General features: G+C 38.9%; 1 protein-coding gene across 1 annotated transcript in view; it reads right to left on the bottom strand.

Annotated features, from left to right (window-relative positions):
• The window catches only part of maml3 (mastermind-like transcriptional coactivator 3), a 174342-nt gene that overhangs the window by 9000 nt on the left and 151468 nt on the right, over window positions 1–13874 (bottom strand). The window contains exons 3-4 of the mRNA XM_066720124.1: window positions 1249–1506; window positions 517–598 (exon numbers count right to left, since the gene is read on the bottom strand). Of these exons, the coding sequence (XP_066576221.1) occupies window positions 517–598; window positions 1249–1506 (340 nt within the window). The remainder of the gene's footprint in view (window positions 1–516; window positions 599–1248; window positions 1507–13874) is intronic.

Below are 13874 nucleotides of genomic sequence, written 5' to 3'. Positions count from 1 at the left end.
TTATTAAAGCTCAACCCTACAATACTGACTAGCATAAATGCCCGTGCACATCAATTTAAATCATATTCTTATATTGGAGAGCCCTATGGTACTGTTAGAGGAATTAACCCAGATATAACCAACATTCTAGTTGGATATGTGGCTGAATTTAGTTTTTCCTAAGCAGAATCCAATGAAAGATGCAGAATGTAGATGCAAGAATAAAACAACTCAAATCTGAAAACACCTGATAGGAAATCCATTGCAAATGATTTCTACATATCAAAGTACTGGAATTTCAGGTATTTGTTTTTCTTCTTGAGTTGGTCTTAAATCACAGCTAGATAAGCAACTTATATGAGGATACCTCAGGGCACAGCCCAGGGATTTAGACTTTGCATTATTGCTCTAGTTCCTGGGTTATTCGTGTGACAAGGCAGAACCAGTTCAAGACTTGAGGCTTAAAATGAAGCACGTTTGTAAGTCTGCTACCTGCTATGGCTGTTTTGAATAAGTCTCACCTACATCTGGGCTTACCTTGAAACTGGTTGAACTGCTGGACAGGATAGGAGCTTCTCTGCTGCTGTGTTAACTGCCGGGGTAAGTGTTGCTGTTGTAACTGATGGATAGAAATAACATTTAAAATACATTATATAACATACAGCCTATGAACTCTCAGCATTGTCACATTAGCACATTGGTCCTTTAACAATGCTATAGGTCTGCTGAGAGAAGGGGATGGCTTGGCAACACCTTTCAGAGGACGCGTGTATCTATCTTTATCTCTCGCAGCTGTTTATTATCAGTTGCCGACTCCAAATTGGGAGGGAATTGAAAAACAAAATGAGAATGTTGTTTATTGTGACAGATTTGTGTGTTGGCTATACTAGTTTAATTGAGGCTTCAGTCACATCTACTGTCATTAAGAAAGGGCAAAGTTCACATCGCTAATAGACACATTACAAGATCTGATGCACAACAGTAAAGAAAAAATAAATACATACAAATTAATTAGCCAGCCATAGTGTGCGTGTGTGTGTGTGTGAGTATAGAAATATGTGCAGGAAGATAATTAAGAACAGGAAAATAGAATTGAAAAATACATATACTCTCACTGCCAGACTTCCTTTAACCCTATAGTGAAGGTAATTGCGGGCTTGTGCTTACAAACCAACAAACCAGCTCCTTCAAGTGCTCGTGAACCCTCTTCAGGTCTCTCTCTCTCTCTCTCTCTCTCATTAAGGCTGTCCACCGAGGAGCACGCGTTACCTGTTCCGCCAGCATCTGCTGCTGCTGTTGCCTTTGTTCCCTCAGAAGCTGCTGCTTTTGCTGCTCTATCACGTGTAGCTGGACTCTCTGCTTCTCCTGCTCCAGTAACATTTGCTTCATCATGGCTGCCTGCTGCTGGTTGCCGAGGTAACCAGGTGCCCCCGGGTTGGTGCTGGGCACTGGCGTCACAGTCCCTGGGCCTTGTAGTGTTGGTTGCACAGCACCAGCCTGCCGGGAGATGCCAACTACATTCTGCTCCTGCGAAAGATGACACGATAGAAGAATTAGGGTATAATGCGAATTACAAAGACATCACAGAAAACACACCGAGATTTCATTAGTGGAAACAAACAGGATGGTGTAAAATCGAGACTTAAACACGACTGAAAATCCTTACATTAGAACTGCATTTGAAATCCAGAACTAACATGTTATAATAGGGAAGCACACAAAAAACCTGTCACCCTTTCCCTGTGCAACTAAAATTCTAAGTCAACACACCAAATATACGGTAAAGGTTTTGCTTGACTTTTCCCCCCACCCCTCTTAAATCATCTGCGAGTGTGAAAAAGGCTGAATGACATGGGTTTTTCAAATTCCATGGTCTAAGCATCGAAGCAAACCCTTTTTTCAGCCTAATCGGCATATCTTTTGAAAGAGATGTGGGATATCAGCATGTCTGTCTCTGAGGTGATGGAGTGCTGTCTCTTTTAGCTTTGAAGACACACCGTCAGCTCGGAGGGCTGACTATGCTCTCTCTCTACGTTCAATACTAAATCAAGGAACCTTTGGCTCCTTACAGCGACGCAACAACTGAAATCCTGACCTCTGCAGGTATACAATGTTAATTCATTTCTGTATGTACAAGCCTACATACAAGGACAATGTCATGGACTTCCCAGCAGCCGAAAGATGCATGTGTCTGATTTTTTAGGTGACAGATGGGACTGTTTTTGCAGCATGAAATAACATGAAACTCAAGTTAATTTTCCAGTGTCCTCAGGGAAGCAAGTCTCATTGCAGTTTGTGTCTTTAGATGCAATGATACACAGAATATCGATGCATTACTAAACCATATTATATCACGATACATCAAAGAATAAACTGAAGATGTCTTATGTAATATGCATTATGTCTGTGATTATAACGTATGAAAGAATAACATTTTATTGTCCTAGAACTGTATGTGTGCCACACTGAGTTGTAAACATTTACTGTTGTGCACAGTGTAGCCTGGCTACTCACAGGGTTTATGCAGGCATGCTGAAAAGCAGTACTTGGCTGTGCAACCTGTGTGCCAGGTATTGTTATGTTTACCATATCTTGACCTCAGTCTTTGGTCTAACCCATATTTGTGTCCAAATAAAAAACAACCGTATTTGAGGTTGTTTTCTTTTAGTGCTGGGTTTGTTCTAGATTGTTTAAAAACAAAAAAACGTTAAGTGTTACAATAATAATTTGCCTTGATTATACAAATACACTGATTTACACTGAATGGACACAATTATTCAACTCAGACAAATACTGATAAGAAATCTCCCATTGAAATGACCCAGTACTGGTCTAAACATTGTGAATAAACATGGCAATGCAGAATAAAGGACCTCTGTGCTCACTGCACAGCGCAGGTGGATAGTTTGCTTTAAGTTTCTATTGGAACAGAAAACCCTAGTGAGCATCTGAATGGGAAAGATTTGCTGTCCTTTGTGACACCCCAGTTCCCACTATTCAGAGAAGTAATCTCTGCAGTCATGTCAGGTAATGCTTTGCCACCAATGAGAAGGAAAAAAAAGAGAACTTGATTTATTGTATTGTTTTACAAAAGCACAGCCATGTAATTTAGGGGCCTTCTCTGAAAGGTACACAATTGTCACTATGACAACAAACATTCAGTAACCAGACCCTCAGCCTAGCAAAAAGATTGTACAGTTATAGAATAGGCCAGCCAAAATCAGAAACTTACTCTGGAATAACTCGTTGATTCAAATAAATTCAACTTAAAAAAATAAAAAATAATTGTATGTTTAAATTGTTATACTTTGAAAGCTAGCTGGTAGACAAACAGCTCAATGGTTTTATCATAGTTACATGTTTACAGCAGGTACTTTCAGTGAAAGTGACTAAATTTAGAATGTTTTGACATCCAAGAAAGATGTTTTTCCACAAATACATGCATTTCTTTTTTTAACTGCAGGGTTCTGCACCTCTTAATCTTGCTAATGACGTTAAATCAATCACAGCACATTCAAATCAAATAGTTGTAAATGTGAACAGGATAAATACTTTAAATTACGTATGTATTTTTTACGGTTAAAGTCTACAGGCATTGCTAGGTTAATACTTTCCCCCCATTGCACCATAAGGCGCTGAGTTATAATGATAATCTCTGAATCGCACAGTTCGGTTCTGAGGGGTCAAGGAAAAAGCCTAGGATGCTATGTAGCTGTTACCAGCTGTCACTGATTCCAATACCTTATTTCCACAAGGCTAACTCCCAAGGGTACTGTGTTAAGAAATGTGCATTTCTGTACACACACACACACAGACAAATAAAGACAATGCCTACCCATTCTTGTTATATTGTTTTAAACCCAATACACTACCTACATTTTCAAACTTAAAGTAAAATATTGAATTTGTTTTGGGTTTAGATGTTGTTGCCATATTTAGAAAATATCATGAGTCTTTTAACCAACCAACGAACAAACAGTGTATTAGACAATTACACATGTATTTATGTGAAGGGATATAGCCTAACCTAAACAATTCTATTACATTCAAACCTGTACTTTTTTCAGAGGCTTTAAGGCTCTCTCTGTTTATTCCTCCTAAACACATGAAAAAGGTTCTGGTTAATTCTCTGAGTGCTTCTCATTTTATTTCCTGAAACCAGGCAATCATCAGGTAAACTGTTTCCATGAGCTCATCTGATAATCTTGTGATGCACAAAATAAGTCTTAATCATCCTCTCATTGTGACGGATCTGTTCAGTGCCGGCTTCAAAGACACGCTGCCTTTTCTGGTGAATACAAGAGCCCAGGTCTGCACAGATGTGATTCAAATTCTTTTGGTCTTACTCGATCTCCACTTTCTTAATAAATGTTCTGTACTTGGATTACTTGGCGCTATATTAAAATCCCTGCTGTCAATTGAACAGAGCTGATTGGGGAGCCTCCTTGCACTGACTGTGGAAGGAAAGCTCTTACAAATATCCCTGGACAGCTCATTTCACCAGATGCCCACAATCGAGCCCAGAAGGTGGCGACATTGCTCTGCTTTGTTCCAGTTCATTCTGGCCTTTTCCCAGCAGATGGCTTAATCATGACCAATGTAATATATTTTTCTCTCTTCCTCCTGGATAATGTGTCTAAGGCTGAGCCTAGGCAGCGAAGTGTGACGGCGTAGAGCAGGTAGCCTGGCAACTGAGAGCGTAATACTGAACAGATGGTGTTCATATAGCATGATGGACATCACACACTGCAGCCTGAGACAACCGGGGGAGTCCCGGGGGAACGAAGGCCCACTTTACTCAAAATGAGTTCTCTTTGCTGCCATATATCTTCCGCTTATGGATCATCGCCACCCCCCTACCACCACCCCCAATCGCTACAAGCGTCTGAGGAATCATGACAACCAGCAAGGCCACAATGCAAAGAGGCATTTCAGAGCATAACATTTTGCCCATGATGCATTTAATAAAGGCCATGCTTTGCATTATAGATAACATTAGTGCCGAAGCTCTGTGCCGACTCTGAACCTCCTATCAGTACAGTACTGTAAATGGTCTCCTCCTCTCATCTCTTTAGCTGGTTTTATGGGGGGGGGGGCTCCCTTTATCTGAAACCACTGAAGAAAGCTGCTGAAGACAGGCTACCTTTTCCCTGTATTTCTCTCTAGAATCTTTTCAAATAGCATTTAGGACCTTTGGCCTTTGCAGGAATCTGCCTGCTCTATCTGTTGGCAAGAAAATTAAAAACGGCTGGGCGAACCGTACACAGGCCTTGCCATTGATTAACAGTTCTGTGTGAAATAAGAACAACAAAAACAAGGTATTAAACGTCTGATGTTGATTAAAACATCAATACTATTAAAACTTAATACAGTTGAAATTATATTGAAAAAATGTTAAGTATTAAAGAAGAAAAGGCCCATTTCAGACAAAGCTGTGATTGTTTTGAGGCACTAGACAAACTAAACAGCATACATTGATTATGACAGCATACGTCTCTAAAGAAGAGGGAGATTAGCTGCATTACAGAACTGTAGTTTGTTTCCTTGATCCTTCCTTCTTGCAAGAGATTTGTGCTTCATTGTTCCGAGTATCTAATGGCAGGTAACATATGAGGTTAGGAAGCGAGGATACTTTGACTGATCTCAATTAGAAACACCCCTCCTTTCTCCCTCAAATGCACGTAAGAGCACAATAAAGGTTACAGTCAAGAGGGGGCCATTTAGCCCATCTTGCTCTTGCTGTTTTTTTAGTAGCTAATTGATCCAAGACAAATCTCTTTTCAAGCCAACAAATATTTCAGCTGTAAAATGTGTGGACGAAGTGGCATAAACCAATAGATTTGTGCCAGGATGCCCAGGTGTCCACCCTGTTCCACTAAGTGACACATTCCTCCAGTGACAATAGCTTTCACAAATTTAGATAGTGGATTTTTTCTGAATGCACGGATAACAGCCCCTCAGGTTTAAAAACACACTGATTATTGTCACACAGTGTTTCAAATGCTCGTTGTGTGTATAAACATTTTGGTAAGAGAACGAAGCCTACGGTGCATGGCAGCCTCTCCTTGCATTATGTAGTGTGTACCATATGTTACAAGGGCTATCTTCTGAGCTACTCCGTAAGCCTCCGTCTGAGCTCTGTACTTAACGTGTCAGTGGAAATGCATGCATCAAAACAGTGGCTTTCCCTTCCCCCTTTTTTCTCAGGAACACCACGATAAGGAATGAATTAAGGCACACACGACTGACGGAAAGAAATGACTGACTTATTGAGAGGCTGTTTTTATCCCAGAATATAGCAGCCATCACAAATGTAGATTTTTTTTTCTATTTGGCCTTTAATCGATTACAATTTCTTAACAATATTATTTTTCCCATGCTGGCAAAACTCTTTTCACTATCAGTGTCTGAATATTTGCAGTATTTTATTTATTACAGAGCTGTAAAGTTTATTTACCATTACTTTGGCTGTGCCTCTCATGATACTAGGTTTTTTCATTGCCATCTCCAGTAGGTTAAGCTTATGCATATGTACTGTAAAAAACATAAAATATAGGCCTATATCCTTCTGATTATAATAATAAAAACACATACTTGCAAACACTGTAAATATTTGTGCTATATTATTGGAATCCCCTAACAGAACAGAGCAGAAAACCCTCTATGCTTTTTCATTACAAATCCTTGATAGGCAAACAAACATATTGCCAACTATTGGTTTATCTTCAGGAACAATAAGTGATCTACAATTCTGTCAAATGATTTCCTGTCAGGTAAGACTAGTTTTTAGGTTACAGTATAAAATATGCTCCAGGAAATGTTGTTAAAGAGCAAATAGTGGGAACTTGAGGTAACTTAATTTGGTACGTATGTGATTTTCCTTTTGACTGCTTTTCCTGACCATTTTTATTGTTATTCATTAGTTTTAAGTCCAGGGCAATCGCATACAAGATGTCAGCCTGCGCTCGTGTAGGGGGTGTGTCAGTGAAGGCTGCTGTTCGTCCGATTTCCCCCCCACCTGCTGGAGTATAACCGACTACAGGTGCTCCCTTCGAATGTGCCTTGGAGAGAAGAGGGGTTTCTCCGGCAGCTGCAGGAGATGTCAAACAGACTACAGCCTCAAGGACACGAAAAGCAAGCTGGAAGTGATTGCATTGGAGTTATACATTAAAAACCCATCAGGATCTGAGCAATGAAAAGGAAAATGACAGGTAAGTTATTTAAGAACCAGAAGCTACACATGGCCCTAATGTACAATGCTGTATCCTTCCAAGCCCTCTATTTACCCTTTAAAATCTCGTCAATAATGCTTTCTATAAGTAGAGGTGAAAAGCTAATGTAGAAAATAAAGAGATTATTAAACTGATAAAAGGGGTAAAAATAAAGCATACACCAAGCTTGTGAGGAACTGGTACTTTATTATCAATTTCGTCTGTGGGTCACAAAGTGTTATGTAAGCCCCCAATTAGATTAAAGGATGTAGACAATGCCCTGGGCCTCGCTTGGCGCAGAACTGCATAAACTCTTGATGACACTCAGCACAGTCCAGAAACCTTCTGTCATTTGAAAAGAACCAAAAAAAGCTTCTTTGGGAAAAAAGAAAGGGGAGAAGAATGAATGAAAGCAGGAATGAATGAATGAATTGGCAGCACGCGCAATAATTAGACTGACACTGTAATGTAAATGGATCGGCTTATCAGTTTAATTGATTAACAATATCCAAATTCCTGCTGCAAATTGCTTCACTAATCCAGGTGCCTTGCTCCCAGCATCTTTCCTAATAAGGCGGACTGAAAGAACACAGATTTTGTCCCTGACTAGCATAAAAAGAGCCGTTCCCAAAGCCTGGGTTGTGAAAAGCCGTGAAAAGTGAGGTGCAGAAAGTGACTGAACATTTTCAGTGATTTTTAAACCTATTTTTACAGTCCACGAGCTTTCCTCTCCTTATGCAACATGTAGTCTTTAATTATATTAACACTATTTTGGCTTCAAGCAAACAAATCAAAAGGAAAATAATGCACACTCACTCTTTGTGTGTGTAAAAAAACAAGAAAAGCATCGCATATCATATGAATATTGTACAATAATTGTTTGAGTTTGACCAGAAGGTACCGTAGGCTTTTATGAAATCAACAAATACCCCCCCTTCTTTAGGGTTAAAGAAGACAGTCACTGCCTCTTTCAGGTTTATGATAATCCTTATGCACATAATAAACACAATCGTAAAAAAATAAATACTTATGCACTTTGCCAACTTAAAGCAAAATGTGATACTACTAATAGTATAAATCTGATTGGTTGTATTCAGAAGCCAGTGTTAGATCATGAATAGTATAAAACAGAGAGGTAATTATTTAACATTTAAGATTACATTCATGTACATCAAACCATATAAATTTCATGCAGCTTGTCAATGGTCTCGATGCATTGGAATTTACATACCTACACTACAAGTTCCCAAGGGCCACTTTGGTCAGTATTCAGTTATCATTCCCAATGTTAATTTCTATATAGGCTACATTAAGAAACTTCCTTTATCAGTAGGGTTTATCTAAGTCATGTTTATAATAACTTCTTGCTTAACGTTCGCACTGTCAGATTTGAGTGTTACTCCAGTTCCCGTTTTCACTTTGGTGACCATTGAAATCTAAGATGTCATTTTCAAAAACAAAAGCCTTCCCTGGATTCAGTGAAGACAAGATGTCGCATACTGAGCAATGTCTTCAAATGTGTAATAATTTTCCACTGAAAGATGAACACAGTATCTGACTAATACTGCAGAAAGCACTCATTTGTGGAAATATAGGCCTACACTATGGGTTATGAAGTTAAAAATGGGCTAGGAAGAAAAATGATCATACCCAGAGTGGTATTCTGTCAAAATCTAATTGTCCTTCAGAAAAGTGAATATTGCACATCCTACAGATTTGTAACTGACATTCTCACTTTTTCTACAACAGCCAAGCAAGCAAGCAAGCTACAAGCAAGGCAGTTAGCTTGAGAAAGGGTGCATATGAAATAAAATCAATACAACCTTGTTCTTTAAAATGTAGAATTTGACTATTTAATTGTGCATCCTGTAGTGAATTTGAAGTGATAACATAAGCATGCTTACAAGACTGAAGTACTAGCTTTCTAAATACAGCTGGAGAAAAAGTTCATCGTAAGGGAATAGATATTGCACTCATCATCTAGAAAGGCCAATACACTCAGGCCAACCTGACCCAAAATTCAGTTTCTCCTATTGACCAATGTCAGCATTCAGGTAAATACACACTACAAATGTCATTCATTACATAGCTCTGCTACTGTTAGTTCACATATAATCACACTTACATTATTTATACTTCTAATTAGTGTTTCAATCTTTACGGAAGATGCCATCGATGCAAAACACATAATGTTTCTTCTGATTCATGGACAAATATCTTCCTTAAGGTTTTTTCTCAGGATTTCTTTTTCACTGCAATACTCAACTGGAATCATATTTTTCTTAAAATGTCTTTGTTCCTGTGCCATCACCCTGTCTACAGACATTTACTTTCCTGTCAAGTCAATTATTTTGTTAATAGAGAGCGCTAAAATAAGGTGATTATCCATTCTGGGAAAACACATTAAACAATCATGCCAATAGATACAGAAACTCAGAGCATAACAGAAGCGGTTGCTGAGTTAATGTTGGTGTATTCTTATTCCTCTCTGGTTTCCCAAAACCCTGCCACATACACATAAAAAATCATCGGAAGCAGAGTGAGAGAGTACACAAACCACATGTTTAAGATTATTGCAGCTGAATCAATAAGAATATGAAATACTTCGTTTTTCAATAAATGCATGATGCAAACCCTAATTGTTGCAAGTGCTTAAAATGGGGAATCATTCTTTTGGTTTTGAAATAAGTGGACATGGGGATGTTGTAATCTTTTTTTACAGATTTGAAAGCAATACACGTATTTAATCTATAACTGCAATGACATTGTTTCTGCCTTTTCAGTTTTAAACAAGATACAAGTAGAAAGTTGATTCCCAGAACCTGACCAGACAAAGGAAAAAAGAAAAATCACATACTGTGCAACACTTCTTGGCAAAATACTAGGATAAGAGGCAAACAAAGGCAGCAATACAGGGATAAGAAAACTATTTGGAGGATCACAGCCTGGTTTTCAGCCTTTACGCTACCGAGCAGGCGGAAAAGGAAAAGAGAAATTACAGCGACACATTTTCTTCAATCTAGAGCTGCACAAAGCCACAGAAAAGAGAACTGCCTTCCTCTGCCATACGTTGTGTCTTGCACTGAGAGGAGGGGTTACAGCTCTGAAGCCCCGACTGGCCCTCCTCCCTCTCCGTGAGTATCTCAGAAGGGCCCCCGGTTGCCATGGACTTCACACCACAGTCTTGAACAGGGATTCCTCTGCACTTCTCCCCCTCACTCCCGTCTAGCTATGATCCTATTGGGTTATTCTCTTCTCTTTTTTTCTCTCTCTCTTTCGGCTTGCTCCGACTTGAGGAGGCAGCCAAGCTTAGCTCAGTGTGCAGGCACATGGTTCTTTTGTGGAATTTAAATGGAGAAGAGGAGGGAGGAAGCATGGGTGATGAGATCATTCACGGCTTTGGAAAACAACATGTCAATGAGATTGCCCACCTTAAGAGTCTGAGCATCCGTTTTCATTCCCCCATTGCCCCCCCCCACTCCTACTATGAAAATGAATGATGCAGCTCATAATATATGCACAATTTCCTTTTACCCGGACACTCAGTAATAGACACGGCAGACATGACCCTGAGGCCTTTGTGTTAAAGAGGTTGGAAATGAGTTAATTTTGTAAGAAAGATCAACTCAGATGTTTGTTATTTTCAATAATGCCTGCTTGATTCTGAGCAGGGTCAGGTATCCTATAAACGTAAGAAATGTACTCGAGGTCCAGGTTGTCTATCTTGTGACAAATGTTTTGAGCAGTAATGAATGCTCATTGTGCAAAAGTGAGACGTGTGGAAAGATTCTCAGATAGATATACATGTATATCTAAACAAAAGCATGTGTGGGCGACTTAGTTACATCAGAATAACAAATATGAACCTGTGCAAACCAGGTATATGACAGTGGAGGTTGAACAATTGGAAATCTTGGAGGTCTCACACTAGTAGGCAGTCTTAATTGGACCACACACCCAACAAAGTCATGGGGGCACACAGCAATACCAGAAACCGTTTGTTCGGACAATCTATGAATGGTCTCTTCTCCAGTTAGGAATATATATAATTTAAGGAAAAATATCTCCAGAAGAAAGAAAAACAAACCTCCAGTCAAACTGTTAGTTTACACACAGGCTGAATAAAATCTTGTCCAGCTAAAGGTCTCTGCCGACTGAAATTAAAGAAAATAAGTGCCTCTAAACCATAGCCATGAGATCACATTCCCCTAAAATGGAGCGCCTGCACTGGCATAGGGCTTTTGACAAATATCAGCAGGCACAAGCAGCGTGGCTATGGTTTTCTCCTCCTTTGAAAGGTTGTTTAGTTTATGTGACCCTGCAGTGGAGGAAGAACAGCCATACAATCAGGCAGTGAGAAATTTATGACATGCAGTAAAGCAATACTGCAGAGAGAGAGAGAGAGAGAGAGAGAGAGAGAGAGAGAGAGAGAGAAAGAGAGAGAGAGAGAGAGAGAGAGAGAGAGAGGGGCGAGGGGGGGGCAAGGAGAGGGCTGCAGAATTGTACTATAACCAGCAGACCACTACTTATACAATTCATTTAACAAAGTAAGACCCCTAAAGAGTTTATTATTATAATTATATCTGTATGTTCTTACTATATGTAGGATTACGTAATCAAAGTCTAGTTCTTTCTATAAAAAAAAAAAAATTAACCGAAAAGATACAATTACTAGCATTAACTCATGGAGATCATTTTAAATAATTAGATATCAAAAAGATAATAAAAAGAACTAGATATCACACATTCTGTACAATACACAATGGTCACATAACCTGAAAGTCACCCTGGATAAGGGTGCATGCCAATAAATCAATAATCATTATCATACAAATTTGGTCAGAGCTTGGGTCAGCTGCAATTCCAGTAGCACTGCCTGCAATGACAGATACACTGATTTTGTGTCCAGTTCTTACTACAAAAATACTATACCAACAAATATTATGTTTACCCCTAAATTACCAATCAATAACCACAGGTACCATAACTTATTTGTTTTAAAACATTGGGCAATTAATAGTAATTTTCATGAACACTAACTATCTATTGAATCTGAGGAATATGAGCTCCAGTCTGAAAGAGAATACTCCCAGGCTTCAAGACCTTCCCAGCATGTGAAAACAGACACTGAACTGGGCAGACGAGGCCAGTGTTGACAGCTAATGGTGTCTAGCTGGAAACGCAGGGGGTGGGGGGGAGGGGGTCACTTGCTGTTGTTACTTTAAGGCTTGAGGGTCGACATACTTTTTAGATACTGGATACTTCTTGTTTGCTGAATGTAAAGCAGCATGGAGCTGGAAAAGAAGAAGCTTGCTAAGATGTGCCCCCATTTAGAGCACCTCATTATTAGCATTTCAAATTAATTTGAACTCAAGTGTGATTAATGCGGACTGCTGGTCTCTGATCAAGATATATTTCCTTCTTTGCTGTTTGCTAAATGCCACCAGGTTGCATTTGTTGAAGCCTCTTCTTATGCAGTTAACAATGCTGCTATAACTGTCAGCAAATTACTCTGATTTTCAGCAGAACTACCCTGATATGCAGTAGAACACATGTTTATAAAATTGTAAAATTGCATTTAAAAAACAATCATTATAAATAAAGCGCATGACAACTGCAATTGACCAGTTTGATTAATTACTTGATATTTTTACACTTGCAATGAGGCAGGCCAAGGTTCAACTGCAATTACAGTTATAAATACACTATAACTGCACTTGTAGTTTAACTTTGGCATTCCTCCATAATTGTGATTGTATATGTGATTTACACAATTAATGCTGCAAGTTACATTAGATCTATAGGTATTAGTTCAAAACATTACCTCAACTTTTACACACAACACAAGATACTTTTTCATCCTTTCTGTAGAGCAGTATGTCATTTCTTAATGCTGGAAAGCATTCAAATTTTAAATATTTCCTAACAAAATGTTCATTTCTACATAGCCTATTAAAAATCTAACATTGTGTGTGTACTTTATATGTTATGTAATATATTTCACCCCACAGGTCTTGTTAATGCTAGACTGGCTGATACAGAACAAAGCCAACATAGTAAAGCCCCCCACAAATAACAATTAAACCTACACCTTGGCTGTTATTATCTGGATTGAAAAGCATACTTAAAACTGAAAAGCCTGATAATCACGAAGTTAGATAATACCACATCTGTCTCTCTTTCACCAAATTCAATTATGAACCTTTTAAAAGCTAACAAAACATGGCTGATATCACCCAAGCAGCCTCATCGCAGCTCCTTGTGGTGGTTCTGCAGCCCCTCCTCTGAACGTCTTCATTATCATATTAATCTGTTGTGTAACAACTGAGGTTCTGCAGTGCTCACGCAAGTCTTTAAAGAGGACACAGAGAGATGCTTATACTTCTTTACTCTCCTTCACCAAGCAAAGACAAAACAATATTGATTCTGTGTGAGTATACAATACACACACACACCACAGTGGGTGATTATATCCTCCACAGCACATTATTGGGATGTCTTTAAGAATGTAAATTTCTGCTGGTTTTAAATATAATGCTTTAATAAGAGCTTATATCAGATTCATCATTTGTCACACAACTGGTACTTTTTTTTAGATGTCTCCAAAGGAAGGCATGCTAAGCTGGAACAAAGTCTAACATCTGACCATGTAGGGTGCATTGGTTACTACTCTAAGATGGCCAC

Source organism: Amia ocellicauda, chromosome 13 (assembly GCF_036373705.1).
Source record: "Amia ocellicauda isolate fAmiCal2 chromosome 13, fAmiCal2.hap1, whole genome shotgun sequence".
Classification (NCBI taxonomy): domain Eukaryota; kingdom Metazoa; phylum Chordata; class Actinopteri; order Amiiformes; family Amiidae; genus Amia; species Amia ocellicauda.
Note: the sequence above shows the minus strand (reverse complement) of the source record. Positions and strands in the feature narration are given on the sequence as shown.